At 37.2% G+C, this 26,229-nt stretch overlaps 2 protein-coding genes and 1 long non-coding RNA gene across 10 annotated transcripts; 1 reads left to right on the top strand and 2 right to left on the bottom strand.

The window, feature by feature from the left end:
• Window positions 1-2,828: 2,828 nt before the first annotated feature.
• CBX3 (chromobox 3) lies at window positions 2,829-14,391 on the bottom strand. 4 transcript variants are annotated; one of them, XM_047695514.1, is made up of 6 exons: window positions 14,252-14,388; window positions 12,757-12,808; window positions 9,740-9,882; window positions 7,156-7,318; window positions 4,715-4,809; window positions 2,829-4,349 (listed from the first exon to the last, which is right to left on the bottom strand). In XM_047695514.1, the coding sequence occupies exons 2-6, from the start codon at window positions 12,778-12,780 to the stop codon at window positions 4,223-4,225; spliced, it is 552 nt and encodes a 183-aa protein (XP_047551470.1). In that variant the 5' UTR covers window positions 12,781-12,808; window positions 14,252-14,388; the 3' UTR covers window positions 2,829-4,222. The 4 variants fall into 4 exon arrangements, with proteins under 4 accessions (XP_047551470.1, XP_047551468.1, XP_047551469.1 ...); XM_047695512.1 differs by lacking the exon at window positions 14,252-14,388 and adding an exon at window positions 13,977-14,111; XM_047695513.1 differs by lacking the exon at window positions 14,252-14,388 and adding an exon at window positions 13,833-13,973.
• A 701-nt stretch (window positions 14,392-15,092) lies between these two features.
• HNRNPA2B1 (heterogeneous nuclear ribonucleoprotein A2/B1) lies at window positions 15,093-25,732 on the top strand. 5 transcript variants are annotated; one of them, XR_007121580.1, is made up of 13 exons: window positions 15,128-15,307; window positions 18,301-18,336; window positions 18,434-18,544; window positions 18,735-18,881; window positions 19,188-19,398; window positions 19,540-19,641; window positions 19,723-19,803; window positions 20,515-20,577; window positions 21,904-22,023; window positions 22,283-22,405; window positions 23,031-23,113; window positions 24,494-24,631; window positions 25,179-25,732. XR_007121580.1 is itself a non-coding variant. In XM_047695509.1 (12 exons), the coding sequence occupies exons 1-11, from the start codon at window positions 15,302-15,304 to the stop codon at window positions 23,090-23,092; spliced, it is 1,062 nt and encodes a 353-aa protein (XP_047551465.1). In that variant the 5' UTR covers window positions 15,128-15,301; the 3' UTR covers window positions 23,093-23,113; window positions 25,179-25,732. The 5 variants fall into 5 exon arrangements, 4 of the variants coding, with proteins under 4 accessions (XP_047551466.1, XP_047551465.1, XP_047551467.1 ...); XM_047695509.1 differs by lacking the exon at window positions 24,494-24,631; XM_047695508.1 differs by lacking the exons at window positions 24,494-24,631; window positions 25,179-25,732 and adding an exon at window positions 23,270-23,770 and having other exon boundaries at window positions 15,129-15,307.
• LOC125081081 (uncharacterized) lies at window positions 19,591-19,833 on the bottom strand. The gene is made up of 2 exons (XR_007121581.1): window positions 19,728-19,833; window positions 19,591-19,646 (listed from the first exon to the last, which is right to left on the bottom strand). It is a non-coding gene; the product is annotated as an uncharacterized LOC125081081 (long non-coding RNA).
• Window positions 25,733-26,229: the final 497 nt, after the last annotated feature.

The raw sequence follows: 26,229 nt of genomic DNA, 5'->3' as shown, positions 1-26,229 counted from the left end.
AAAATGGACAAAACCAGATCTTCAAATCAGTTCCCTTCTCTTTATTCCCACAACTAATGTCCGAAGTCATACAAATGCCCTTAACCTTATTTAACCTTTTTGTGCCCTAGCATCTTCACCTGTCAAATGGGGTCAATCACACCTACCCTGCATAGGGCATTTGAGGAAGAAAGAGTATGGAAAACAGCACAGTATTCAACAACTGTTAGGTATTTCTTTTGGGAACTAAACTCTTGTATGTGCTCATGGAGATTTGCAATGCTTTTATAGCAAAAACATGAACTGAAATGAAAGTCTTCAGATGAATACGACTTCATATTTTTGTACTTCTCCAGGTGACTTTTCAACGTAATATAAATTCTTAGCGCACACACACACACACACAAAACCTCACCCCCACAAACCCAACAACCTTCAATCCCCCCTCCTTATTCCCTATTAGCAGATATGTTACAGATTGCCATGTATTTGAAAAGTATAGCACATTACACTAACATTTAAAATCAACTTCCTTGATTATATCAAATCAACTACTAGAACTTTAAGTTGTTAAAATAGCTCTTGTTCAGTGAATATTCAAAGGTACAAATTCATTTATTCATCAGAACATGAAAGAGTTAATGTATCTTATAGGTTACATACAAATATACATATTATTTATATTCCACTTCATATTAGATTCTTTTGCTTGATACCCAACTTTTATGTTGGTTTAATAAAACATAAAAATAATGCATATTGTAAGGATCAATTATAAGACAGCCACTCAGTGCTATCTGTTAAAATACACATACACACACACACACACACACAGGAATATCGAAGTAGTATTAAGCACTTCTCTTCATTAGGGTTCTAGGGAATGTAGCCAACGTAAGCTTATGGGTGGGGTGTTTAAGACAAAAGAAACCTGAGTTCTTTGTTAGATAGAAAAAGAAAATGTAATAATCAAGCCCAGACTCATATTTCTTTACATTTTTCTTTCCAACATTTACCTTCATTGCCTAGTTAATTAAGGTTCAAACTTGAAAGAAGAGTAAGGTAGTATATTAATAGTTACCCTAAAGGACTACTTCCCCTTACTGATTTTCTTACCTTGCACTACTATCCATGTTGTTTACTACATTAATACCTGAGCGGTATCAAGTATCAGGTCCTGTTAGAACCAAGAACCAGATTTCTGGCTTATAAATGAGATATATAATTTGTTTTCAAACACAAAAGCAAAGCACAGGGAAGGGAAAGAGTAGTGAGGAATCACATTATTAAAACTTCAGAGGTTTTAGAAGTAGCTTATTGATAATGGTAATAAACTGCAGGTCAATATTCCCTTCTGTTCTCAATGGTATTAAACCTAGGAATCTTGCCACACCAATACCCGTCCAGGTATTTGAACAGATTTCAGGCCCTTTATGAGAAAGAAAAACTTCAGTTTTAAACGCTGACCAACATTTTTATAGTGGTATATGGTTTTCTTTGATCCAAAGGATTAGGCAAACTTTGTTACCCACACATCTCACTTCTTCAGTGGTACTGATGTCCATCTTGGGGGTAAAAAATAAATAAATAAATAAAATAAAATCAGAAGGCTTCATCACAGTATCTAACAAAATCTGATTAAAGACTTTACTATAAAAAATGACAGGGAAAATTAGGAAAATTTAGGACTATTCATACAACTTCAGGACAGGAGAAACATTTTTCAACATGACAGGAAATCCAGAAGACGTCAAAACTGACAAGAGTTGACCATATAAAAATTTTTAAAAAGGTACAATCAAAAGATACCATAAATCATGTCAAAATATAGACACCGGGAAAAAATATTTGCAACACAAAAAATTTAGGTGTTATTATTCTCACTACAAGAATAAGTGCCAATTAAAAATTTTTGTAAAATTGGCAGTTTATAGATGAGGAAATGCAAATAGCCATTAAGCATTAAAAGAATGCTCAGAAAAGATCATAGACATGCCAAATTAAAACATAAAACCATCAAACTGGCTAAAAAAAAAAAAAGTAAGGTCAGTATTATTAATTTACAGTACAAGTGGGGATATAGGATAATGGTGACCAATGGGGAGAGAAAAATCACTGCAAGCTTGACTTCAGTAATACATGGTAGCCTCTATCTACTTAAGTGTAACTACACATTATATGTAAGAACATTCACTACATTGATAGCGAAAAAATGACAACCTAACCTATCTACAGTGGTTGGTTAAGTTGGGGAACCATTATACAGCAGGTGGCTATGCTACTGAAAATGAGACAAGGAAACAGATTTTACCATTAGAGCCCCGAGAAGGAACCAGTGGCCCTGCGTATACCTTTTCAGGTCAATGAGACAAATTAGAGTTCTGACCTCCAGAACTGATAGTAAATTTATGTTATTTTAAGCCATTAAACATGAAGCAATTTTTTACAGCACCAAAAAGAAACACACAACACAATAAGGGGTAATAAAAGTAGTATGTGGACAATACGGTCTCCAGAAATTCCCTTACTGAAGTTTAATATAGGGAATATCAACAGGGAATTTGGTACCACCTATAAATCCACTGTTGAGAGCAGTGCTAGGTACAAAAAGAGACAAGTAATAAATAGCCTAGTATAGATAGGATTTAAAAAGTTGTTTTTTAATTGAGGTATAACTTGACATATAACCTATCAGTTTCAGATACACAACATTAATTAAATATTTAGATATACGGCAAAATGATTTCCTTTTCTCTGTATGAATTTTGGAGATTAGTAGAAATCTGTCTCTCACAACAGGATCTATCCTGTTTTTCAGACAGCAGTTTCAACAAACTAGATTCTAAGTATCAAAATTTCATTTTAATGAAGCAGATTCCTCTTAGGCACCCCAAAAAATCAATTTTCATTTTTGTGGAAATACATATATTAGTAAGTTTGAAACTCCTCAGCTCAAAAGATCTAAGACATGTACTCTAATGCTTTAGTATTATTTATAAACATGAACAGGATTCTAAGGTATGTGTCTATTCCCACTAGAAAATCAGATTAATAAAAAGTCTAATCACATAAAGGAATATAAAACTATTTATTGACCACTGTTTACCAGTATTTACAATAAAGTAAACAATATACAGTTGGATAACATTCTGACTACAAAGTTACTGTTTTTCCTGGTTTGTGCTGAACCAGTAACTCAAATACTGAAAAGACTGAGCCTACATGTCAGGAATGAACTGGGGTAAAGAAAAAACATGCAGGTGAAGAATTTGGATTATAGAAGCCTGTCCACCCATTTACTCCAGCAGGTGCTAACTGCCAACATCTCTAACCATCTGATTACGATTAGTTTCCATGAAGGAAGTTGTAGACAGTCCATGAATCATGACCTTTTAGTCAATACAGCACAGAGAATTTCAACTTCTTAAAAAGGAATGGTTCACTAGAAGGAACATTTAAATGTCCATTTAACTAAAGTATTGCTTACCTAAGTAAAACACACCAGGACTTGTCTAGTTTTGTCATTTGGGTGGGGAGGTTGGTGGTGGTGATAAAATTTTCCCTTCAGGGATCTTGCAAATAAACTTGCGTTTATATGGCTGTAGAGAAGGATATGGATTCTGATATGGCTGCTTTTAAATTGTCCAATTTAAATTGTTTACATTATATTTAAATTGTCCAATTAATTACAAAATTTGAAAGGTAAGGCCTCAGGAAAAACTTCAGTTTAAGTGATTTATTTCTTAAAATGCTGAAAATGGTAGCATCCCGGAAACATGGGCTTATCCATGGTTATAAAATGCTGTTTTTGTTTTGGTGAAGGTTAAAAACAAAAACCACTTATGTATGTATTTTAAGTATACACACAAAAAACCCCCTAAACAAACAAAAAACCCAGAATGGTCCTTAGGCATATAGGAGTTAAACACAAATTCTGACTGAGTAAAGACTATGAAGATTTCCCCCAACATTTAGAAAAGGTTCTCTAATGCAGGGGGATAATATATCATGGTCTCAAATATTCTTTTCTGATAAAGGAAGCAACCACAGAAAGCTTTTATTTGTTTAAAGTAACCAGTGCTATAGATGCAAAAACCCCAACAACTCCCCCAATACTACTCCAAAACAAACATATCAAACTTGATTTTCATTAGAATGTTATTTCTTCACACTAATAAATCAAAAAACAAAGACCCAGATTTTATATATATATATAAATATATATAAAAAGCAATGCAAACAATTATTGAGCTTCATCTTCTGGACAAGAATGCCAAGTTAGTCTCTCTTCATAAAAAGCAATTACAATTTGAGGACACTTCATGTTTGCCTCTTTTGCCAGCACCAAGTCTGCCTCATCTGAATCTTTCCTGTCGTGAGGGAAAAAAAATGCTCAGTCAAAAGTCTCAACTGTTTTTGCCAACTGAGAATCTTTCACTTAAATCATAATTCAATCAAAAGGTATTTAAGTGCTTCAGAAGGATGTGATATTCGTGGCTGTGTTCCAGTAAAACTACATTTTCCAAAACAGGCCAATCTTTGCTTTAAAACACCATTAGCAAACAAAACCAACCACCCCCCCACGCCCCAAAAAACAAAAATCCTAGAATCATCTTTTCAGCAGATACTATCTAATGAGGAAAACTACAGAACCTTTTCTAGATAAGGCTTCACAAATTACAATAAATAATCTACTCTCACTTTAAAATATAATAGCAATCACCTGCACACTTACCATTTCATGAGAAACATTAATTCTCCACTGCTGTCTGTGGCACCAATTATTCGTTCAGGATCAAGACCTCTGGCAAAGCCTCTTGGTTTATCAGCCTGATTAAAAGATGTTAAATGACTATTTTTTTTTTTTTTTTTTTTTTTTTTTAAAGATTTTATTTATTTATTTGACAGAGAGAAATCACAAGTAAGCAGAGAGGCAGGCAGAGAGAGAGGAGGAAGCAGGCTCCCTGCTGAGCAGAAGGCCCAATGTGGGGCTCGAACCCAGGACCTGGGATCATGACCTGAGCCGAAGGCAGCGGCCTAACCCACCGAGCCACCCAGGCGCCCCTGTTAAATGACTATTTACATAAATGTTTCACCCACTTTCCATATTGCAAACTAATAATATTAATTTCCTATTTGTTTTCATGAAATACAGCTTTCAAGTGAAAGTGGAAAAGAAATGACAAGAGAAAGAACCCTTATTTACTACTACTAAAACACAAATCCAGGTATCTAAAAGTATTCTGAATCTTGAGGCAAGAAAACAAATACCCTTCATTATCCTAATACATCAAAAAACAGAACTGTGTAGGCACACAAATTAATCCCTTTATTTCTGCTAACTCATCAATAATTATGAATTCTTTCTAGTTAGTATTTCAAATCACTTTTAGGAATTTGTTTAAATTATCCACATATTTTTAAAACACACACAAAATACAAATAGCAAAATAGTAAAAACTTCAAAAGTCAGACTGATCAGTATTGTCATCAATCTCCATTATAGTATTAAAAAATACCTAGCATAAACCACAGGTTTGACCCCTAGAGATCCCTGAGACCTTTAGTAGGTGTCTGTTTATCTGCAAGGTCCCCCCCTTTCATTTATCTTTGACTTTGGAGTACCTTCATATGCCTCCACCAAACAACATTAAGACAACAAATCAAATGCAGAACTGTCTTAACCAAGTCACTGAAAAGATGTGCAAACCTGTAAAATGCCACTCTTCTCATTTAAAGTTATTTTTCATAAGTTATGAACATACAATAGGTTTTGTCCTTCTTAATTGAATATACAAATGTTTCAGAACTTTGTTTTAATTTCTAACATAGTTAGGATTGATGGTCATAACACATGTAAATAAAAGTTCTCTGGCATTCTCAAAATTCTAGAGTATTAAAGGAGTTCTGAGACCAAAAAAGTTTGAGAACTGCTTAGATTAAGAAATCCCTTCTCCCTACCAGACTTTTCTATCAATATCCCAGGTTCTGGAGCCAGACTACCTGAGTTAGTTAGAATGATGACTCCAAACTGTACTAACTGTATAGCTTTGGGCAAGTTAATCTGTGGTTCAGGTTCATCACCTATAAAATAGGAATAACAATACTATCGGTCTCATAGACATTTTGTAGTATTAAAAAATGCAAATTAAGTTATGTAGAACACTGCTGGGCACACTGTAAGAGCTCAGTGTAGGATAACTACTGTTACTAAACAGTGCTTCTGTTGAATATATGGTTGACTTTCAATTTACGCATATGGATTCTTAACACTGTTACCTTTTTGCTTTGGCTGCTAAAGCACCCAGAACCAAATTTGTAGTCAACCTCTGCTTCTCATCTGGAAAATGGGGATAATACCTATAATCTTAGCAGATGTGCCATGAAGATTTAACAGGTTATCTGTAAACTACTTGGCATCTAATTCAAACGATCCAATTTTAAACCCAAACACCTTATCAATAAATCTTTATGTTTAGTTCCCAAGCCTAAATACTAATTCAGAATCAAGACCGTTTCCCAAATTGCTAGCAGGCATGGGAAATACAATGTTTTGGAATTGAGGGTTTAAGCAAGTAGTTAGGTGTTTTGCCCAAAGCCCCACACACACATTAGTGAAGCAAAGACTGGATCAAAATACCCATGTAGTTAATGAACCAGCTGTCTCAATTCACACCAAAAAATATTTTAAAAATTTCTAGTACTAAAGATTTATATACTTCAAAATCAAAATGTTGTTTGGCAATATTCTGAAAAAACAAAGGTCACATGTGAAAGCATGTTCTAGTGGTCAATGTCACTGTGTTCTATAAGGATCTATAAGGTCTATCAGGATGTGCCACGTGGATTGTTTCTACTATATTGTAAGGGACTGCAATGATATAATCTCTGTGTTCATCGTATTTAAGACTGCCAGTCCTGGATCACAGGAAATGGCTCTTATCAGGGATCAAATCCATGAATCTACTCAAAATAACACTAGCACAGCAATGTAAGTGGTATACGCACTTATTACTGAACATTTATATGATGGAGACTAGATCATGCCTATCCTTTTTGTCTTAAATATTAAACATTTAAAATATTTGAAATTTTAAAAGTATCTTAAATGCATTCTAAAAATCAAGCCATCAACCTTTTACCAAGTCAGTCTGCCGGGCAATATCTTATACTTACAGCATCTCTCTTCTTCTTTGATTTGCTATCATCAGATTCACTGTCAGATAAAGATTTTCTTTTTGTACCATCTTTTTCTTTACCAGCTTTTTGAGAGTTAAGAAACGCTTCAATTAACTCTGGACAATCTAGATTTTCTTCAGGTTCCCAAGTATTGTCAGCACTGGGTTTGGTTTAAAAAAAAAAAAAAAATCAATTAAATATGATTCATCACCATTATCCACGTTCATTTAACATATACATGAAAAAAAAAAAGTCTGCTATACTGCAGATGCTTACCATTTTCTCCCTATCCCCATATTCTTTTGAGAAAATCTGCTTATACTTCCTGGGTCTACTTTCTTAGCCTCTAGTAAGTGGACAGTCTGCTGTATTACCTCCAAGTTGACTATACCTGCTCTAGCAGAATAATTGGAACTAATATTTTCCCAAGTTACATAGACAACCCACTTCAGAATTTCTCTGCAAAGGCTTTTGAAAAATGTTGATTCCCTATTCCCACCCCAAATTACTTTTTCAGATCAGTTAGCTTATGCCTCTGGTTGGGACCTTCAACACCATGTTTGAAAACACAAAAATTCTAAGGCATTCTATACGTGAGGCAGTATTTTCAACTTCTGCTGCATGCTCAAATTTGGCAATGATAAAAAGCAGGTGTTGGCAACCCAAAAGTCAAATGCAGCTTTTGTATGTTGGGCAACTAAAAATGTTTTCCACATTTTTAATTGGGAAAAAATTTCAAAATGACAATTATAGGAAATCAGGGCCCATTCATTAGAACAAAACTGTCCTCGTTTGTTTAACGAATTGTCTACTGCTGCTTTTGTACTATATTTGCAAAGTTGAGTAATTATAAGAGGTCTATAGCCCACAAAGCATAAGTATTTACTACATGATTCTTTAAGGAAAAAGTTTGGCAACCCCTGATATAATGCTGAGATGACTATTTTCATGTGTTTTTCAGAGACTGGAAAGAAAATGAGTATCAATTACCAAATGTGAATGTCAGATAATCCTACACTAGTGATGTACTTGTTCACTTTTTTTAAAAGACTCTATTGGCCAATGTGGAGCTCGAACTCACTACTCCCAAGATCAAGAACTACATGCTTTACTTAACTGAGCCAGCCAGGTGCCCTGTAGGCTTGCTAACTTTGTGTACTGTGATCCAGAAAGCCTTTACAGAACAAGACAGAATGAGATTAATCATTTTAGAGACGATGGAAAAGAAAGGTAGTTAACTTCTGGTTACAGCTTGGGTCTTCTGATATGCTAAGATGCTAAAACTGGCAAACCTGAATCAGAGGATAGAGGACAAAAGAGTTGAAGCAGAGCCTCCATTCTGTAGTGTTACCTTCATTACAGACTTCTATATTACCTAATACATTGTACTGCAGATAGTAGGTTCTTAGCCATACTAATGGCCTTAAGTTTGAGAAAAAGAGGGAGACAAGAAGTTCCTCAGCATTTTATGGGCTAGACAAAGACAAATAGCATTTAATGTCTCATGAGATTCCAAAACAAACAACAAAAAACCTATCATATGATGATAGTCAATTTTTTGGCATACTAGCTAAATCTAATTTTAGAATAGTTCAGGACTTATTTTGCTTTGTTCTGCTATCTGTAGGAAATTTTTCTCGTGGCAAATATGAACTTACACAGTATTTAAGCTCAACTAAGGATATTAGAAGGATAAAATAAAGAATCTTAAAACTTCCCCTCAACTTGTAATCCCCAAATTGCTATGGAAACATCTTTAAATGTAAATGGTGGGGCATGTAGTAGGTAACAGATATTCAAAGCCTAAATATTTGACTAGCACACTCTCCCATCTCTGCCATGCTCAGAAAACTGTTGTCTATCTCTACCTATCCATTTTCAATAAGTCACTGACCACAGAGCCTTGCTGTTTTTGTGGTAGAAGGCAGAAAAATCAAAGTAGATTTAGCACATGGTAAATGTTAAGACTGGAATTTCTGCATGAGTTATTCACAATACAGCTAACATTATAATAATTCTAAGAGCAATTAGGAACAAGGAACATAAAGAACTAAGGAGCTTAAAAAATGCCCATACCACTTCTTAGATTAGGATACAGTAAACCTACTGCCTGGTCTAAATCATGGATGATAAGCACTTCTATTCAACACCCACCAGTCTACTTTATATATAGCTTCAATATTTTTAGTGTCCTCCGTAAGAAAACAATGCCCATTAGATATTCTAATCAGTACAATATCTAACTACACTAAAATGCACTATATAATAAACTGCACTCCTATAAATTTGATTCTCCAAGGCAATCAACTAACTTCAAATCTGATTGGTTATGACTGTAGGCTAAAAACATGACTTTTTATTATTTTTTAAAATTTTTTTAGAATTAACATGTAATGTATTATTTGTCCCAAGGGTACAAGATGTGACTTTTTAAAAAGATCTCAAAGTACCTTGGATTAAAGGTGTCTTTACGTGTAAAGAAATCTATGAGAAAATGGATTTTAAAAACCCAGACTAAAAGCAAATTTTAAATGTCACTTTGATGCAGTTAAACATATAATAAAAGCACCAGGTTTCTTACTCTGTAAAACCCTTCCACTTCAGGAAATACTCCACCTTCCCATTCACTACACGTCGGTCCAGTACTTTTTCCACCACAAATTCTTCAGGCTCTGCCTCTTCTACTTTTTTACTCTTTCCATTCTGTTTCTTTCCCATTTTTTGCTAAAATAAAACAAAAAAGACCTAAGAAACATCTTTTTTCATTTTTTGGTATATTTTAAAGACTAAATTGTTTACATTATTGTTGCATCTGACATCTATATTTTTACTTCTATATCCCAGGGCAGACACATTCTGAAAAGATAAAAGTCAATAGATAATCAAAAAAATACTTAATTCCATTTTAGCTCAAACCTATCACCCATCCTCATGGCTGAAATAATAAAAATAATCAAAAACATTATGTGGAAAATACTATTTATCTTTTCCAAATCTAATGCCTTACCTAGTCTACAAGACCAAATTTATTTATTAGAGTTTGCACTCATTTTAACTACAACACAGCAACAAACAACTAGAAAGTATTAGACAATGGTACAAAGAGAATAAATACTAATAAGAGACCTTATTAAGTGAACCATAGTCCCATTAAAAAACTATAGCCTCCAAACACTAACAATCCTATTTCTCAATACCAATACCAATTTCTCAATACTCAATACCAATGTCAAAAGTCTCAATTATACAGAAAGAGATAAGTGCAGAATCCTGACATCAACTGTAGAGTGAACTAAGAAGACCACTAATAGGTTAAAAAGGACACTATTATTGTTCCATAATGTCTGTATATATTATTATAGATCACATGGAACAAAATTATAATGTTGTCATTTGAAGAGGCCAAAATACTGGATTTTAATTCTCTAATGTAAAATCCTTCTTTCTTGGTTTCTCAGGTGTTAAAAGGTAGCCCAGTTAATTCACTTTATAAACAAATTTTTAAGATTAGTTTTTTCTTTTTTGTATTAACACTATGAGAAAAGCCAAAAGACCAAGCTAAAATCAGTATTTCCCAGTAACTCATGTTATGAATTGAAAGCAGATAAAACAAAAACCTGAAATGGTTAATTAGAAGAGACTAAGGGGGGATATCTCTGTTAATTTTAAAATAATTTCAGTGGCGTTATTAAAATCTCAATTGCCTAGTCATTAAAATCATACAAGCAGAAAAGTAACAACAGCAGTGACTCAATACTGCAAAAGGACATTAAAATTATGTAATTATTGAGAGGTGTACACACTTATAAAAAGTAAAAATTCTCTAGAATTTAAAATAACCCAGCAAACATCTGATTTTGTTGGATACCATCTCCAAGTTAGGCCTTACAATTTTCTTTCTTCTTATAATTTTCATTAGTCAAGACACTTGGGTATTGCAACCAGTCAGAGAGCTCTTTGCTTCTGTACAGTACAAGGAATGGTAGCAAGAGAAAAGAAAAACTGTTGTAGATAAAAGCCTATTTAATGCTGATCCTAAGTGATAAATTAACTATGTTCATGAAAGTAAGAGATTAATAGAATAAAGAGAATAACAAAAATAAACACAAAGTGAAAAGAATAAACACTAAGATTAAAAAACCTTAGCACAAAAATATGAAGTATTTACCACGGCACTCACAAGCTAGTTACAAGTGTTCACCTTTTTCTTTTCAAAAAACTCGCCCACATTCCCACCTAACCTAACACACCTCACCTCTCAAAATTCAAAGGTAGATTAAGAAAAGCTTTCAAAGTTGTCAATTTATGAGCCTTTAACAAAGGATCAGATATTTAAGTGTCACTCAGTTATGGACACTGAAGACTATCAAAACTGTCTGCCAAAGCAACAGAAACATCTATGTTTGCTTTCTGTATCTCTATTCATCCTCAAAGCCACAGGGACAACTAGTTCCTTCTTCCAATACCTGAAGGTCACAGATAACCATATAGTCAATTCAATCATCTACACTGGTTTACTGCTTATGAAATCTGAAGTACAGTTCAATCCTGAGGGAGCACAGAACATGCTTTGTGCATTTTCCACTGATGGCTTTGCTGGGAATCATCTGTGCCACAGACTTTGTTTCTTATTCAATGTTTCCCAGGATATTTGAGTAAAATGTGCAACATTATGATGGCAAAAAGTGAAAACCAAACTTGTCTTTAATGTGAAACCCAAGGGGAGAATATACAAACCAAAACCCAAATCTTTTGCTTTATTTAGATGTTAATACTGACCTTTAATATGATTGCAATTATTGGTGAAATGTGTTAGAATTACTGTGAGAACATTAACTTTGAATTTCACAATTTTTATGTATTTCTGTGTTTTCAAAAAATCTAACTTGATATGCCTGAACATACATTAAGTCTTTACATATTCACAGAACTTTTAATAAAGTGTTAAGAATGCAAACTTAGGGTTTAAGAAAGTGGAGAAACAATTTAATTGCTCAAAAGATCCAGATCTAGTCTTCCTGGACACAGATTTGATTCTGTTTATTTTGTATTTTTTAAAAAATGGCAATGATTTGAATTTAAGGGGTTTATGTATTTTAGAATAAGTCTGAAAGGGACAACATGAGCAAAGTAATTGAATGACCTTTGTTCCAATCTAGGTGTATAAGGTACCTGTTCTTTAAACAATACTGAAAATACCTGGTTTCTCTAGAATTCATCATAGGGTGAGTTAGGAACTATTACGCCAAACAGCAAGGGCTTTATAGCATTGTCTGTTAATGCTCCTTCTATGTTGCAAAAGTTTATTTTTATTTCAAGATAAAAATACTTTTAAGAGTATTTATAAAACTCATTGTGCTATCCTCCCAAGATTAGGTTTCTCTAATTGGATTAAGACACTATTAAGCCAAGACAGTAAGTATCTCAATGTAATGATTTCGTTTTCGCCTCTAACTCTCCCCATTACAACACTGGGGGGAGGGGGACTGGGAAATACATGTGGATGTAAATATCTCAACTACAGAGATGCTAAGTTATAATTTTTGGGAAAAAAATTTGAGTTAGATCCTTACATATTTTAGGTTTTCGTTAACTTACCAATGTAGTTTTATTGGAGGCCATTTTTTATTGCAGACTTGAAGAGCTATTACTAGAAAAATGCATGACAGTTAAGAAGTTTACATGACAGAAAAAAGGTAGCTAAACACAAGTTTTGTTTGGATTCCAACCCCCACCTATGTATCGTATACTGTAAAACTTGTACTCAAATCCAGAGATGCAGGGTTGAGATCCTGCGTTATTAGGGATCTATCCTTACTGAGTACATCAGTGCTCTAACCAGGTGGGTCTAGAAAACCTTATTGGGTACCTAATATCTGAGATAGTTTTACAAAGGATAAAAAGAGCACATTTTTTTTTCCAATTTAAATCCAATTTATGTCATACCCAGCCTTTTTAAGAAAATGGCCAAATAATTGGTTCAAATTCGACGTGACCACCCAGTTACAATGATACATTATTGTGAATTTTCCCTTTAGACCTTTTAACAGTCCAAAGAGGCGCCTATATAACCCCAACTTGGTTTCTTAGAAACCCTGCCCCTTTCTAATCACTAGTTTAAAAACTGAAAAAGGAAAAACACCATATCGAGATGCTTCAGTTCCATTTCGTGCCACTTTCAAAAAAACAAACCACCTATTCTATCCGCTCCCCATAAGCCCCACCCTGCTTAACGAGGCCTAAACACCCGGCCCCTGCCCCCCACCCAGGAGCGCGGGCCTCGTGGTCAGCCCATCCGCGGGGAGAAACAAAGGCCGCGGCCCGGGGGCTCAAGGGCACTGCACCACCGGGCCCGCGTTCTCCCCCACCCGGCGGTAGCCACGTAACGGAGCGCCCGCCGCAGCCTCGGAACAGCGGGCCGCGCTGATGCGGGAGAACGCACCGCCCTCACTAGAGGCCCCAGTCGCCGACCCAGGCCGTGAGGGGGAGGAGGGCCCCTCATCTTGATCGCGGATGGGGGAGGGGAAAAGGAAATGCGCTTTGTCTAGAAATAAGGCGGCTGTCGCCAAGGCTCTCTACCCTCTCTAGGACAGTCTCGCTCTCCCCCTCCCCCACCACTAACTCCAGGCGCCGGCCCAGCGCCAGGCCCGCCGCGGGGTCTCCGCTCGACTCACCGCTGCTTCCCGCCAGCTCCCCACTCGGGGTCGGGTGGGGAAGGGCGGAAAGCGGGGAGGTGGGTGGCGGGGATCACTGGGGCGCAGGTGGTATTTTAGGCACCACCACCGAGAAGAGAGAGAGAGAGAAAGAAAGACACCGACTTCACCGACTCCGAGCTGCTCCGGGTCCCGGGTCTGCGGCGTCTCCGGCCCTGCGCGCCTCAAGCTCCAGCCACATCCGAGGGGGAGGGGGTTGGGGAGCTGCGCGCCGGGCAGCCGCTGGAGGGGGGGGGGTGGCACCGCCCACACCGGGCGGCCGCGAGGGGCGGGGCGGGGCGGGCGGGTGCGCGCGCCAGGCCGGGGGAGGGGCCGTGCGCCGCGCCCGCCGGGAACCCGAGCCCCGGGCAGGTGGAAGGCTGCGGTGGCGCGGCACTTACCGTTCGCGGCGTGGCGCCTGGTGGTCCCCGGAGGGGAGGGAAAGGGAAGTAGAGGCGAGGACAGTAACTGATCTTCTAGACGGAGGCGTTTCTGCTTCGCAGCAGCAGCGCCTGGCGCCAAAACCGGGCTCCGCCCACTTCTCGCCCCTAGAAGTGGGTGCCTCCAAACGCCAGGGGTGAGGGAGTAAAGAGAAACTTGGTTGGGGAGAATTGGGAACTAAGAAGGAGTGCCCCTCTCAGGCCACTCTTTCCCAAGACCTCTCTTGAATCCGAGGGGTCGACTCCCAAAAACGTTGGTCAGAAATAGGTTGGTGGAGCGGGAAGTGTAACGTGTTGACTAGGAGTCACTTCGGGTGTTTCCGGAAGGGGCCGAGTCAGTCCTCAGCGCGGATGGAGAGTTAAGGGAGGGAAATCGCGGGGGGGGGGGGGGGCCTCGGCCGCTAAGATTATTCTGGCGGGAGATCAGGGGCGGGGCGCGGGAGGCACGGATTATCAGAGGCTTTGCGGCGGGGACCACCTCCTGGGTTGAGGGGGCTGGACTTTAGGACTGTGCTTTAAGCTCCTCCCGACAGCGTTAATTTCAAACTGCGCGACCGTTTTTCACCTGCCCTGCGCTAAGGCGGGGGCTGGACCCAATTCCCTGAGAGAGAAATACGCAGGACTCGAGCCTTCCGCAATTCACTGAGACCATTTACGCAAGTGACGTCAAGCGCTATTACTGGCTGTAAGGGGGGGGAGGAGTACGTATCTGGCGTAAGGAGGGCGTACAGCGTTCCCGCCATTGGCGGCGGTTAGGGCGTTTACGCAACGGCCTGACGTAGGGGAAGACGCGTTAGTCGGGGGGAAGGTTCTAGAAAAGCGGCGGCAGCGGCTCTAGCGGCAGTAGCAGCAGCGCCGAGTCCCGTGTGGAGGTGCTCTTAGCGGTGTTGTTTCTCGAGCAGCGGCAGTTCTCACTACAGCGCCAGGACGAGTCCGGTTCGTGTTCGTCCGCGGAGATCTCTCTCATCTCGCTCGGCTGCGGGAAATCGGGCTGAAGCGACTGAGTCCGCGATGGAGGTAACGGGTTTGAAATCAATGAGTTATTGAAAAGGGCATGGCGAGGCCGTTGGCGCCTCGGTAGAAGTCAGCCACCCGTCTCCGTCTGAGAGCGGCGGTGAAATAGGGCCGCTTCAAATGCGGTTGGCTTCAGGATATTTTTGAAGAGGGTTCGTTAGCGGAGGCCTGATTGAACAGTACCTTCCCCACCCTCAGCCTGCCGGCGCCATTTCCCTTTGCTGGGGGTGGGGGATGGGGAACTTCCACATGGCGGACGCAGCCCTCCTTCGGCGAAAAGTGGGGCGCGGAGGCGGGAATTCTTACTCTCTTTTCAAAGCACGCTTATTTGGGGGGCCTGGCGTCCCCGCATCTGAGCTTTTCGGCGGGCTTCGGATCCTCCTGAGCGAGGCTGCGGAGCTTCCCCTCCCCCTCCCCTCTCCCGGGAACCGGATTTGGCGGCCGCCATTTTCATTCCTTTCCTTCCTCGCGGCGTTTTTCTTTTCAATCTCTGGATCCTGCTAATTTGACCCCTTTAACGAAGAACAGAAGTGGTTAACCTTTTTTCTTTCTTTTCGGGCTGTTTTCATGCCGTTTCGAGGTGGATTCCGAGTGTTTTGTGAGCTTGGATCTTTAAAAGTCCTGCGCACCTCGTTAGAGTCCCTTTCCCTTCCCCTCGATGAAATGGCGCCATTGCGTTCAGAAGCCACACCGAAGAGCGGGCGGGTGGGGGAGTCGGTTCCCCGGGGCTGGTTCACACGGTTTAAGAGGAGGAGGTAAAACTACCACCCAGGGTGTTGGGCCCAGTTTTAAGTCGAGCCGTACTACAAAGAACATTTTGCTTTTCAACTGTCGTGGGGATTCCCCCCCTTTTTATTCTTTTCTTTTTTTTTTTTCTCTTTTTTTTTTAACAGTATTATCTGGGTTTGCCGTGACTAAAAAGCTAGTCGAATCGCAGAAAACTTTAGAAATAAAAATTGGGAGCCATTAAGTTAGTACCGACTGGGTGGCAGTGGGGAATGTGGGGGGGGTGTCGATTTCACAATTATTTTCCTGAAAGATTTCTTTTGAACTGTAGAATTACTCGTATTTTAATATTTTCGCTGGGAAACAGTCTTTATTGAGTAATACCAGAGGTTCTTGAGCTACGGTAGGAATTAAGAGGAAAGTGAAAATTTTTATCTTCGGTTCTTTGGTTAAAACGTGGTTCAGTCCTTCGTTACGAGTTAACGGCTGGGCCATTATGTATTTGAACTTTGTCATTTGCTTTTTTCATCTATGTTTGCTATGATGGTTGATCATTGTAAGAATAAGGTCTCAAGCGAAGGGGGCCTGATTGGGTATTTTCTTTGACCTTAAGCACACTTATAAAATAACTTTGTTTGTAATCGATAGTGGACATCGGGTAAGTTTGGAAAAAACTGAGGTAAGTAATGAGTTTTTGCCTTTTGTTAGTGATGTGTAAGAATTATTGTAAATGCTTTATTTTTTTTAACTGCGTAAATGTGGATTGTAAAAGACCTGTAAAAAGACTGACTTAACGCTAATTAGATAAATCATAATTTAAATACCAGTATGTCAGATAATCGCTTAACGAGTTGAGTATTTTGGGAGCTTCATAGTTTTTTTCACCTTTCAAATTTTTTCACAATTCTGAGAACTGCAGGGAAAAAAATCTTTATTAAATGCTTATCACTGTTTTTTGAGCTGTTTGGAAATTCATGCATGGAGGGAGATACCTCCATAGAACTGAGAGAGGTGTAATATTATTTGCTGATAATACTCTCTTATATGGGAAGTTATATTTGATCTTTGATTTGTATTATACACTAATAATAGTGGCTCCTGGACATTATGACCTATTCTGGTTTTTGAATATTTTAATTTTTTAACCTAGTTTTCTGAAAACACAGTATAACTTTTTTTTTTTTTTTCTTAACTGATAGCCAGAAATACAGGGCTGTTAATGCAACATATTTGCTTGGTGGCTTAGAGTACTTAGAATTTTTTTACCCATGTCCCCTGTCTCCCCCCCCCCCCCCCCCCCACACACACTTGTAAAATTAGAGACATTTGTGTTGTGTATTTTGCCAGATGGCCAGTACACCTGAGTTTTTGTGGGTGGTTGGTTTTGTTCCCTCCCTTCCCTGAAGTGTAAATCATAGCAGTACAAAACTACTGAGTAGTTGACAGTGATCATTTAAAGTTTTATGGTTTTTGAAAGGTTAGATTACAGCAAAGTTTACTGCACTAATGGTTCAGTAATAATTCAGATTGTTCTGTGTCCTGTCAATACCAAATACAAATAAGCCCACAAAAACCGCAGGTAGGTTAAAAACTATTGATTAAAAACTATTGAAGCTCTGAATATCCAGCATTGGTCATAAGTTATTTGTGCCTTGGTCAAAGGGGGGGGGGCAGATTTTATAAGGATGTTTTGGTACATACATTGAATGTTTTAAGTTTTTTGTCATCCATCCCCCCCCCAAGTTCTTCATGGAGAGTTGATATATGGGGAAAGATTTTTCTTGGTGGGGTTTTTTGTTGTTTTTTTGTTTTTGTGTTTTTTTTTTTTTTTTCCCCTAATTGCGATGCATTAGAATCACCACCAGAGGGAGCAGAAAAAAGAAATGTGACTGTTTAGACACTGAATCCTGAAATGGTAAATTGTGGGTTATAAGTAAACAACAGTTTTTGTATTAAGCGGTATATTTACAGTGCATATTTAAAAGCCAATTTCTTTGTTTTGGGCAATAGGATTGAATGCAGATTTTGATAAAAGTCCTTTAAACCTTCAATGACCAGAGAATAGGTTTATTCCTCTTTTCAGAAAGTTTTAAGATAAAGGGATGTTAAATTTATTCAAAATAATTTAATGTCATGTAAATTTAGATCGAGCATTAATGATTTTGAGACTTGTGTAGATCAGCTGGGGCAATTTTTTTGGTGTAACACAACTAATATGCAGTTTAACATATGGTTTAAATTTGATGTAAGTTTTTTTTTTCCCCCCCCAGAAAACTTTAGAAACTGTTCCTTTGGAGAGGAAAAAGGTACTCTGCCAGCAGGTCACCTCATATTTAAGAATTTAATTTCCTGCATACAAAGAGGAAATGTAAATAAAAATTGAAATGGTGTTCTCCTTTGCAGAGAGAAAAGGAACAGTTCCGTAAACTCTTTATTGGTGGCTTGAGCTTTGAAACCACAGAAGAAAGTTTGAGGAATTACTACGAGCAATGGGGGAAACTTACAGACTGTGTGGTACGTTATGGAAAAGCGCCTGCAGATACTAGTCTTTAAACTGTTCGGTTACTGTGTTTAAGACGTTGAGTAAAATACAGAGAAAACTATTTTGATGTCTGTTCATTGGGAAAACTACTAGTCTTTTAAATTGTTAGTTCATAACATAAGTAATGAAATGAGGGGCTAAAGTTTCCCCTTTGGTTTTAAGGTTATGAGGGATCCTGCAAGCAAAAGATCAAGAGGATTTGGCTTTGTAACTTTTTCATCCATGGCTGAGGTTGATGCTGCCATGGCTGCAAGACCTCATTCAATTGATGGGAGAGTGGTTGAGCCAAAACGTGCTGTTGCAAGAGAGGTGAGCAAAATATAACTGTACCGTTAATACAAAGAATATTCTGTCCCACTGAAGATTAGACTAACTTATGAAAGAATTAAGTTTTGGATCTTTACAAGCTCTGTCAGTTTTCTACTCTTTGCTTTTCTTAGATTTACATTTATTCCCCCCCCCCCCCCCCCAAAAAAAAACTGGGTTCTTAGTTGTAAGATGTTGCTTTATCTGGTGCATTATCGTAGAATAAAGGCTGTCTTTGGTTCCCAGATAGCGTGCTTTAAATCGTGTTTTGGTTTCTTCTGTTAAGATTTTTTTTTTCTCCCATTTCAGGAATCTGGAAAACCGGGGGCTCATGTAACTGTGAAGAAGCTGTTTGTTGGTGGGATTAAAGAAGATACTGAGGAACATCATCTTAGAGATTATTTTGAGGAATATGGAAAGATTGATACCATTGAGATAATTACTGATAGACAGTCTGGAAAGAAAAGAGGCTTTGGATTTGTTACTTTTGATGATCATGATCCTGTGGATAAGATCGTGTGTAAGTGTCTATAAGCAGTAGGTTGTGTTGCTCTTTACATACAAGCTTTTGGGTTTGTTAATTTTATTAAAGGGTAGATTGCACAGGTTGTGTACTGATAAAAGAATTTTTATATAATGGAGTGTGAACTCTTCATTTCAGTGCAGAAATATCATACCATCAATGGTCATAATGCAGAAGTAAGAAAGGCTCTGTCTAGACAAGAAATGCAGGAAGTCCAAAGTTCTAGAAGTGGAAGAGGAGGTAACCTTTAACTCGTGTTTATTTTTCTTTTTAAAACTTACTTGAATAAATGTTTGTTACTAACCTGGTCACTTACTACAGGTAACTTTGGTTTTGGAGATTCTCGTGGTGGTGGTGGAAATTTTGGACCAGGACCAGGAAGTAACTTTAGAGGAGGATCTGGTAAGTTTGAGTTCTAAATGTTATAAGGGTATATATGCCAAATTAAAAACTCATTCAGTTTGAATTAGAGGAAGTGCAGTCTAATTTTTTAAAGTTTTTTTAAGACTTAAGTAGATTATATCCTAGTGGAATATTTTAAATTTGCCAGGTAGGAGGTTATAGTTAACGTAATCTAAAAAATGTAATCCAAGACAAATCAATTACAGAGATCCTTTTTAGGGTAGTACGCTTAAAAAAAAAAAAAAAAGTTTTGTGATTTGAAACTAGCTTTAAAAAAATGGGTGTGCTCCTGAGTGGGAAATGAAGACCTGTAGAGAGTTTGTCTGTAGGCTTTAAAAGGTCTGTATCAATTAATGTATTTTTTTTCTTTTAGACTTCATATGTATTTGAATTACTAATAATCAAGAGTCTCATTCTTAAGCATAAATAACTTGATTTTAGCCAAAAGGCCAACAAGTGATCTTACGCATAAATAAATGGGATCTCTTAAAATTATGTCTTGCCAAGTCTAAGCCCATAAATTAGACAATTGCCTTAGGAGATTTGTTTGTATACACCTTTGTCTTTAAAGAAATTAGTAACAGTACTTTTCTAGCACAAAGAGGGTGTTCTTAATAATTTTCATTCGGAGGTATTAATAATGCAGAGGAAAGGGTGTAAGAAATTAAAACCAGGGTGAACAGAGTATAACTTTTTTTCTGTCTCTAACAGATGGATATGGAAGTGGTCGTGGATTTGGGGATGGCTATAATGGGTATGGAGGAGGACCTGGAGGTCAGTTTCTGCTGCATTTTAGTTTGTGATTTAAAAACTTAAGCAAAATATATTGGTATAGTTGCATGTTATACATTAATTTTTAATGTTCTGCATTTTTTCCTTTGTAAAGGACTAAGGTGGTACTGGTTCAGTTATTTGGCTCTTCCTTTATAATTTGCATTTTAGTTGTATATCTTGTGGAAAGTATTATTTGCTTATACGTGTTAAATACCAGTTGCAAAATCATTTAGGAAGATTTTAATATAGAGCTTTTAAGATTCTGCTGTTACGCTATCCCATTGTTTCTTAAGCAAAGAATCAGATCTAGATGTATTCTGTATGCTGTTTTCCTGAAAAACAGACCACTGGATGTAATAATCGTGGTCAACATGTAAGGGGAGGGGTATATGTAAGATCGGTTGTTTATCTTAAAATTAGTCCCTTACCAGGATAAATCCCCCACAGTAATTTTATTTTAAAAAGTAACTGAAAGAACTTCCTAAAATACATAATTGTACAGTTGTGTTCTTGGGACCAGCTCAAGTTGTGATCCACTGTTCCATAACAAGGGATGTATTAGATGTATGTTCTGTTGGAGTACAGAAAAGTTTACATGCTTACTGATAAATGTCCTATTAAGAATGGGATATTAAAAATGGTGAGCTAGTAATAGACCTGATTGCTGGTTTTGCCACTCCTTGAGTACGCTTAAGTTAATCCTACATCCTAACTACATCAGTTTTGCTTTGAAATCCAAATACTAATTTGGTATTATGAGAAAGATGAGTTCTTGTATTTCAGTAATTGGAGACTGCCATTTAAGTTTCTGAATTACATACAAGTTTGCTAATTTCTGGTCCTCCCCCCATTTCTACTCAGAAAACGGGTGTAGTGGGCTTATTATTTGAGAGACATGGGAATTTATGGGGAAACAACTTCTTGGAACTTCCATCTTTTGGACCAGTAGGGGTATGTGGCTTTTTTTTTGGTCCTGCTACCCTGTGCCTCTTGTCTGCTCCCACAATCCTTAGGCAAAATATAAGTGTTTCAGGATATCTTCAAGAGAATCTTAATGTTTTTGCTGTCAGGGGAGAGCTGTGGCATTGCAAGTATTTGTCTCTGTAAAGGTTTTTATCCAGTTTGTGAACAAGTGCTCCCTGCCCCTAAATGTTTACCGGGGATAGGTACTCTGTTCTGCCCTTGAGGCTGTTAAGGAAGAGATTTCATAAAATAAGTACTTTGTTTATAAGAATGTGTTTTGGAAAGCTGGAAATGGGTGTGATAAGACAGTTCAAATGCCATTGAAAATATTAAGTAATTACTTAAAGGCTTATTTTATAATAGGTGGCAATTTTGGAGGTAGCCCTGGTTATGGAGGAGGAAGAGGAGGATATGGTGGTGGAGGACCTGGATATGGCAACCAGGGTGGGGGCTACGGAGGTGGTTATGACAACTATGGAGGAGGTAATAAATTCACCTGCAACCTTTATGTGGGAATTTGGATTGGAATTAATGACTTTTAACACATGAGATTTTGCATTACAATGTTGTCAGTAGTTGTCTTAAAAAACTGTAGAGTTGTAGATAGGGGTCTTGCATTTATTCTGATGATTGTTTTTCTGGGAGATTTGTTCTTAATATGCTTACCATGTTTCACTGGTTTAATGCTTGAATATGTTATTTTGAAGGTCATTGTGCAAAACCTATTCAAATTTTTTCACAGGAAATTATGGAAGTGGAAATTACAATGATTTTGGAAATTATAACCAGCAACCCTCTAACTATGGTCCAATGAAGAGTGGAAACTTTGGTGGTAGCAGGAACATGGGGGGACCATATGGTGGAGGTAATTTGTTAGATTGTTTACATTTTGTGATTAAAGGATACTTTCATGACTTTAAGAATGAAGATATCTGATTGTTAGTTTGAGTAATACTTATATTCTAATTCAGTATTAAATGGTGGGATATTAGTGGTATAAATATTTTGGACTTGGGAAAGTGGGTTGGGTACTTCAGGTGGGGATCCTTTTTTTGGGGCTAATTATTTCCTATGAAAAAGCCAAAGAAGTTGAATACATTATAAGTTGTATAAAGTTCTAGGAATTCTCTTTGAAAATTAATTGAATAAAAACTTGGGATTACTTACTAAAGTATTATTTAAGGTTTGGAGACAGTTGTAGTACTAAACCAATGTTTTTATGCCACTTATGTTTGGAATACCTTTTTTTTAACCCTATACTGACAGCTCTATAAAGGAATAGCAGCAATAAGATGTTTTCAATTGTAAAGGGAAAAATTAAATTTCGTGAGTCTGGGGTAATTCATCTCCCAGGTTGTAGGTTAACCATAAGCAAATAATAGGTTATGAGCTGTGTTTCAAGGAGGGTTATGTCTAGCTATAGATAGTATCAGGCTTATTATGGAAATTGGAAATAAGTTTGCTTTCTCTTGCTGTTTCATTAATTCTAGGAAACTATGGTCCTGGAGGCAGTGGAGGAAGTGGGGGTTATGGAGGGAGAAGCCGATACTGAGCTTCTTCCTATTTGCCATGGGTAAGTAGCTTTTGAGTTTTACATTATTATTGTCTTGGGAGATCTAGCTGCCAGGAGTAAAAGCTTTTTAGGATCATGTTATCTTTCCTTAAAATCTGGTTAGATGGATAATTTCATAACCTATTTTTTTTTTACTCTTTACTTCTGTTGAAACAGGCTTCACTGTATAAATAGGAGAGGATGAGAGCCCAGAGGTAACAGAACAGCTTCAGGTTATCGAAATAACAATGTTAAGGAAACTCTTATCTCAGTCATGCATAAATATGCAGTGATATGGCAGAAGACACCAGAGCAGATGCAGAGAGCCATTTTGTGAATGGATTGGATTATTTAATAACATTACCTTACTGTGGAGGAAGGATTGTAAAAAAAAAAAAAAATGCCTTTGAGACAGTTTCTTAGCTTTTTAATTGTTGTTTCTTTCTAGTGGTCTTTGTAAGAGTGTAGAAGCATTCCTTCTTTGATAATGTTAAATTTGTAAGTTTCAGGTGACATGTGAAACCTTTTTTAAGATTTTTCTCAAAGTTTTGAAAAGCTATTAGCCAGGATCATGGTGTAATAAGACATAACGTTTTTCCTTTAAAAAAATTTAAGTGCGTGTGTAGAGTTAAGAAGCTGTTGTACATTTATGATTTAATAAAATAATTCTAAAGGAAATTGTGTAATTATAGACTTTTTATTTTAAATAAGTTAAGGAGTGGGTAGTATAATTAAGGTCCGTTGCAAAGCTGTTGTTTATATTTGTGTAAGATAAATGCTGGTCAGATATAAGTGTGTTGTCTGCGATTCATCAGGATTAAATTATCTAGATAACTTAAGGGATATCTCTGCAAAGAGAAACACCTTTTTAGATCTTTTAGATGCTGCTTCTTCAATGCAAGGAAAGGAAATAACCCCAGCGAGGTACTCTTCAGGGATACAGGTCTAGTACAAGAGAACTCTTGACGGCTACTAAGTTCAGCCAGTCTTAAAAAACTGTGCTGTTTCTGCAAAGCTTTAAACTACAGTAGTTGATAAGGATGACAACGAAAGCTGAGGGTGTAGAGCAAAATAGTTCTAAGCTTCAGTTAAACTTCTTTAGGTAAGATCTTAATTTACTTTTCCTTTCTTAATTTTCCTCCCCAAAAGATAAACTAATACTACTCTTCAATGGTCTTTCAGTATAGTGGTTCTTATGTAGTTTAACATAGCTATAAATTTGAGTTTAACAATTTATAAACTCAAGAGAATAATCTTATAAACCCTGTTTTCCAATCTGTCATTTACTTAAATTATTTTGGTTGTTTTTTCCCCCCCTTTTTTTCCTTCTTTCCCACCCCCTCCCCCTCTATGAAGATTCAGGTGCTTAACATATCATTTTTTTCCCTGCTGGAATTTTAGCATTGATATGAACCATGGACAAGTATATTCTGCTGCCACAAAGACTGTAAAGTGCTTCATTTCAACAGCTGAGGCGCAAGCCAAGTGATCATTAATAAAGCTTTTCTTGGTTCCTTCAGTGGTGTTGGTAGTAAAATGGTAGGTAAAAGTTAGGCTGCAAGTTCAATAAATCATGAGATTACCCATCATTACACCCTTGTGTATTCACGTTTCTTGGATCAAGCATTTTGAGTGAACTCTAGTGGTTTTTATTAAAAATAAAGACATTTTGTTCTTCTGTTATATGGTTGTTCTAGTTTTACATGCTTATGAGGATCAGGTTCAGGAGAAGGTAGGGTAAAATGGTTGAAACTATTTCCAGATGATAGTTTATACTTAACAAATAAAGTGTCTACGTTATAAATCCTGTATGTATCCAGTACTAAATATTTGGGTTTAAATGTGATAATTTTTTCCCAACCCCGTATCTTATAGGAGAGATGTAGGCTGGCTGCTGAAATTCTTAAATGTCATCAGAGTTTGATTTGCCTGGCTTTATTGCCTTTTCAGGAATGTGATAATCAGGGCATATTCTACTGTATGCACCAGTGAGTCTTCTTTGATCCTAAGACCACCACTGAAGTTATTTAGGTTCTTTGGACAAACATGATAAACTTCTTCAGATACTTTTTTTTTCCTTTGGCAGGAAGGTGTCTTGCTGCAGGTAACTAATGAAGAAGTGGTCAACCACAGAGTCTTCAAGAAATAAGAAATTCTGTACCATCTGAAAGTAGTTCTTGTTGGTGCCTTCATTTAAAAAAAAAAAGCACTTTAAGTTTAAGGGGAAATGTTTTCTGAAAAATACAAACTTCATTTAGTACAGGTTCTTAATATAAAACAGTTACAAAATGAGTGTTGTTTGTAAAAGAGTAACATCAGATAAGCTAGAGAGAGAAATGTATCATGTTTTAAACTAGGTTTTGTGAGTAGACAGATAAAAATTCTATTTTAAATATAAAGTTTATAAAATAAACACTTTTGTATTAAAATACTTGGTGTAATGTTTACACATAAAATGTGTGAATCTTGTTCTATAAACATTCAGTTGTCTAAAAGATTGCCATCCCCTAGAATTTTCAAAGCAGTTTGAAAAAACTATGCATATTGCCATTTTTCTTTCAGTATTGATAGTCCAATAAGAAAAGGATTTGTGGACATTATTGGCTGTCCCTAATAAAATGCCATTCTTTATATACTGTACATTCAGCGTTTTTGAATACTGCTCTAGTTTTCTGGCTTTACCTTGTATGTAAAACATTGCTGGTGGCGTTGTTAAAAATATTTTTAAACCGCTAGAGTTGTCGCAGTTAAGGGACTGCAAAGCACTGAGACAGTCTGTCATAGTAGCTACTCAAATGTTGATGACTTATATGCATCTTAACGGAGTGGTTGTCTTTTTAAAGGTTTAAACATGGTATACAGAATTTAACAAGCAGTAGCTTTCTTGTATATATTACCTGAAACAATGAAAGAAAACAGGAAAGGTACATAGGTTGATAAAACCTGTTTGGCTTTTTTTTTTTTTTTTTCTTTTGGATAATGAGGTGTATCTCACAGGTAAGTCAGACTGATGATTAACAGAAGATAAGCTACATTGTTAACTTGTTTAAAATACAGTAGATGCGTCCATCAACTAAACTTTAGAGTATTTGAAAATCGGGTACATAATTTGAAGGTTTTGAAGGAGGTAAATCAAG

This window comes from Lutra lutra, chromosome 11 (assembly GCF_902655055.1).
Source record: "Lutra lutra chromosome 11, mLutLut1.2, whole genome shotgun sequence".
NCBI classification, from domain to species: Eukaryota; Metazoa; Chordata; class Mammalia; order Carnivora; family Mustelidae; genus Lutra; species Lutra lutra.
The sequence above is the reverse complement of the archived record's forward strand: the minus strand, read 5'-3'. Positions and strand labels throughout refer to the sequence as shown.

Excerpts from the sequence above, each read along its gene's own strand:
- CBX3 (XM_047695514.1), bottom strand. The coding sequence starts at position 12,780 with ATGGCCTCCAATAAAACTACATTG. Across the intron at positions 4,810-7,155 it reads CAAAGAAGAAGAGAGATGCT|GCTGATAAACCAAGAGGCTT; the intron begins GTAAGTATAAGA and ends TCTTTTAATCAG. Across the intron at positions 4,350-4,714 it reads TTAATGTTTCTCATGAAATG|GAAAGATTCAGATGAGGCAG; the intron begins GTAAGTGTGCAG and ends CCCTCACGACAG.
- HNRNPA2B1 (XM_047695509.1), top strand. Across the intron at positions 18,545-18,734 it reads GGAAACTTACAGACTGTGTG|GTTATGAGGGATCCTGCAAG; the intron begins GTACGTTATGGA and ends TTTGGTTTTAAG. Across the intron at positions 22,406-23,030 it reads GGGGGGACCATATGGTGGAG|GAAACTATGGTCCTGGAGGC; the intron begins GTAATTTGTTAG and ends CATTAATTCTAG.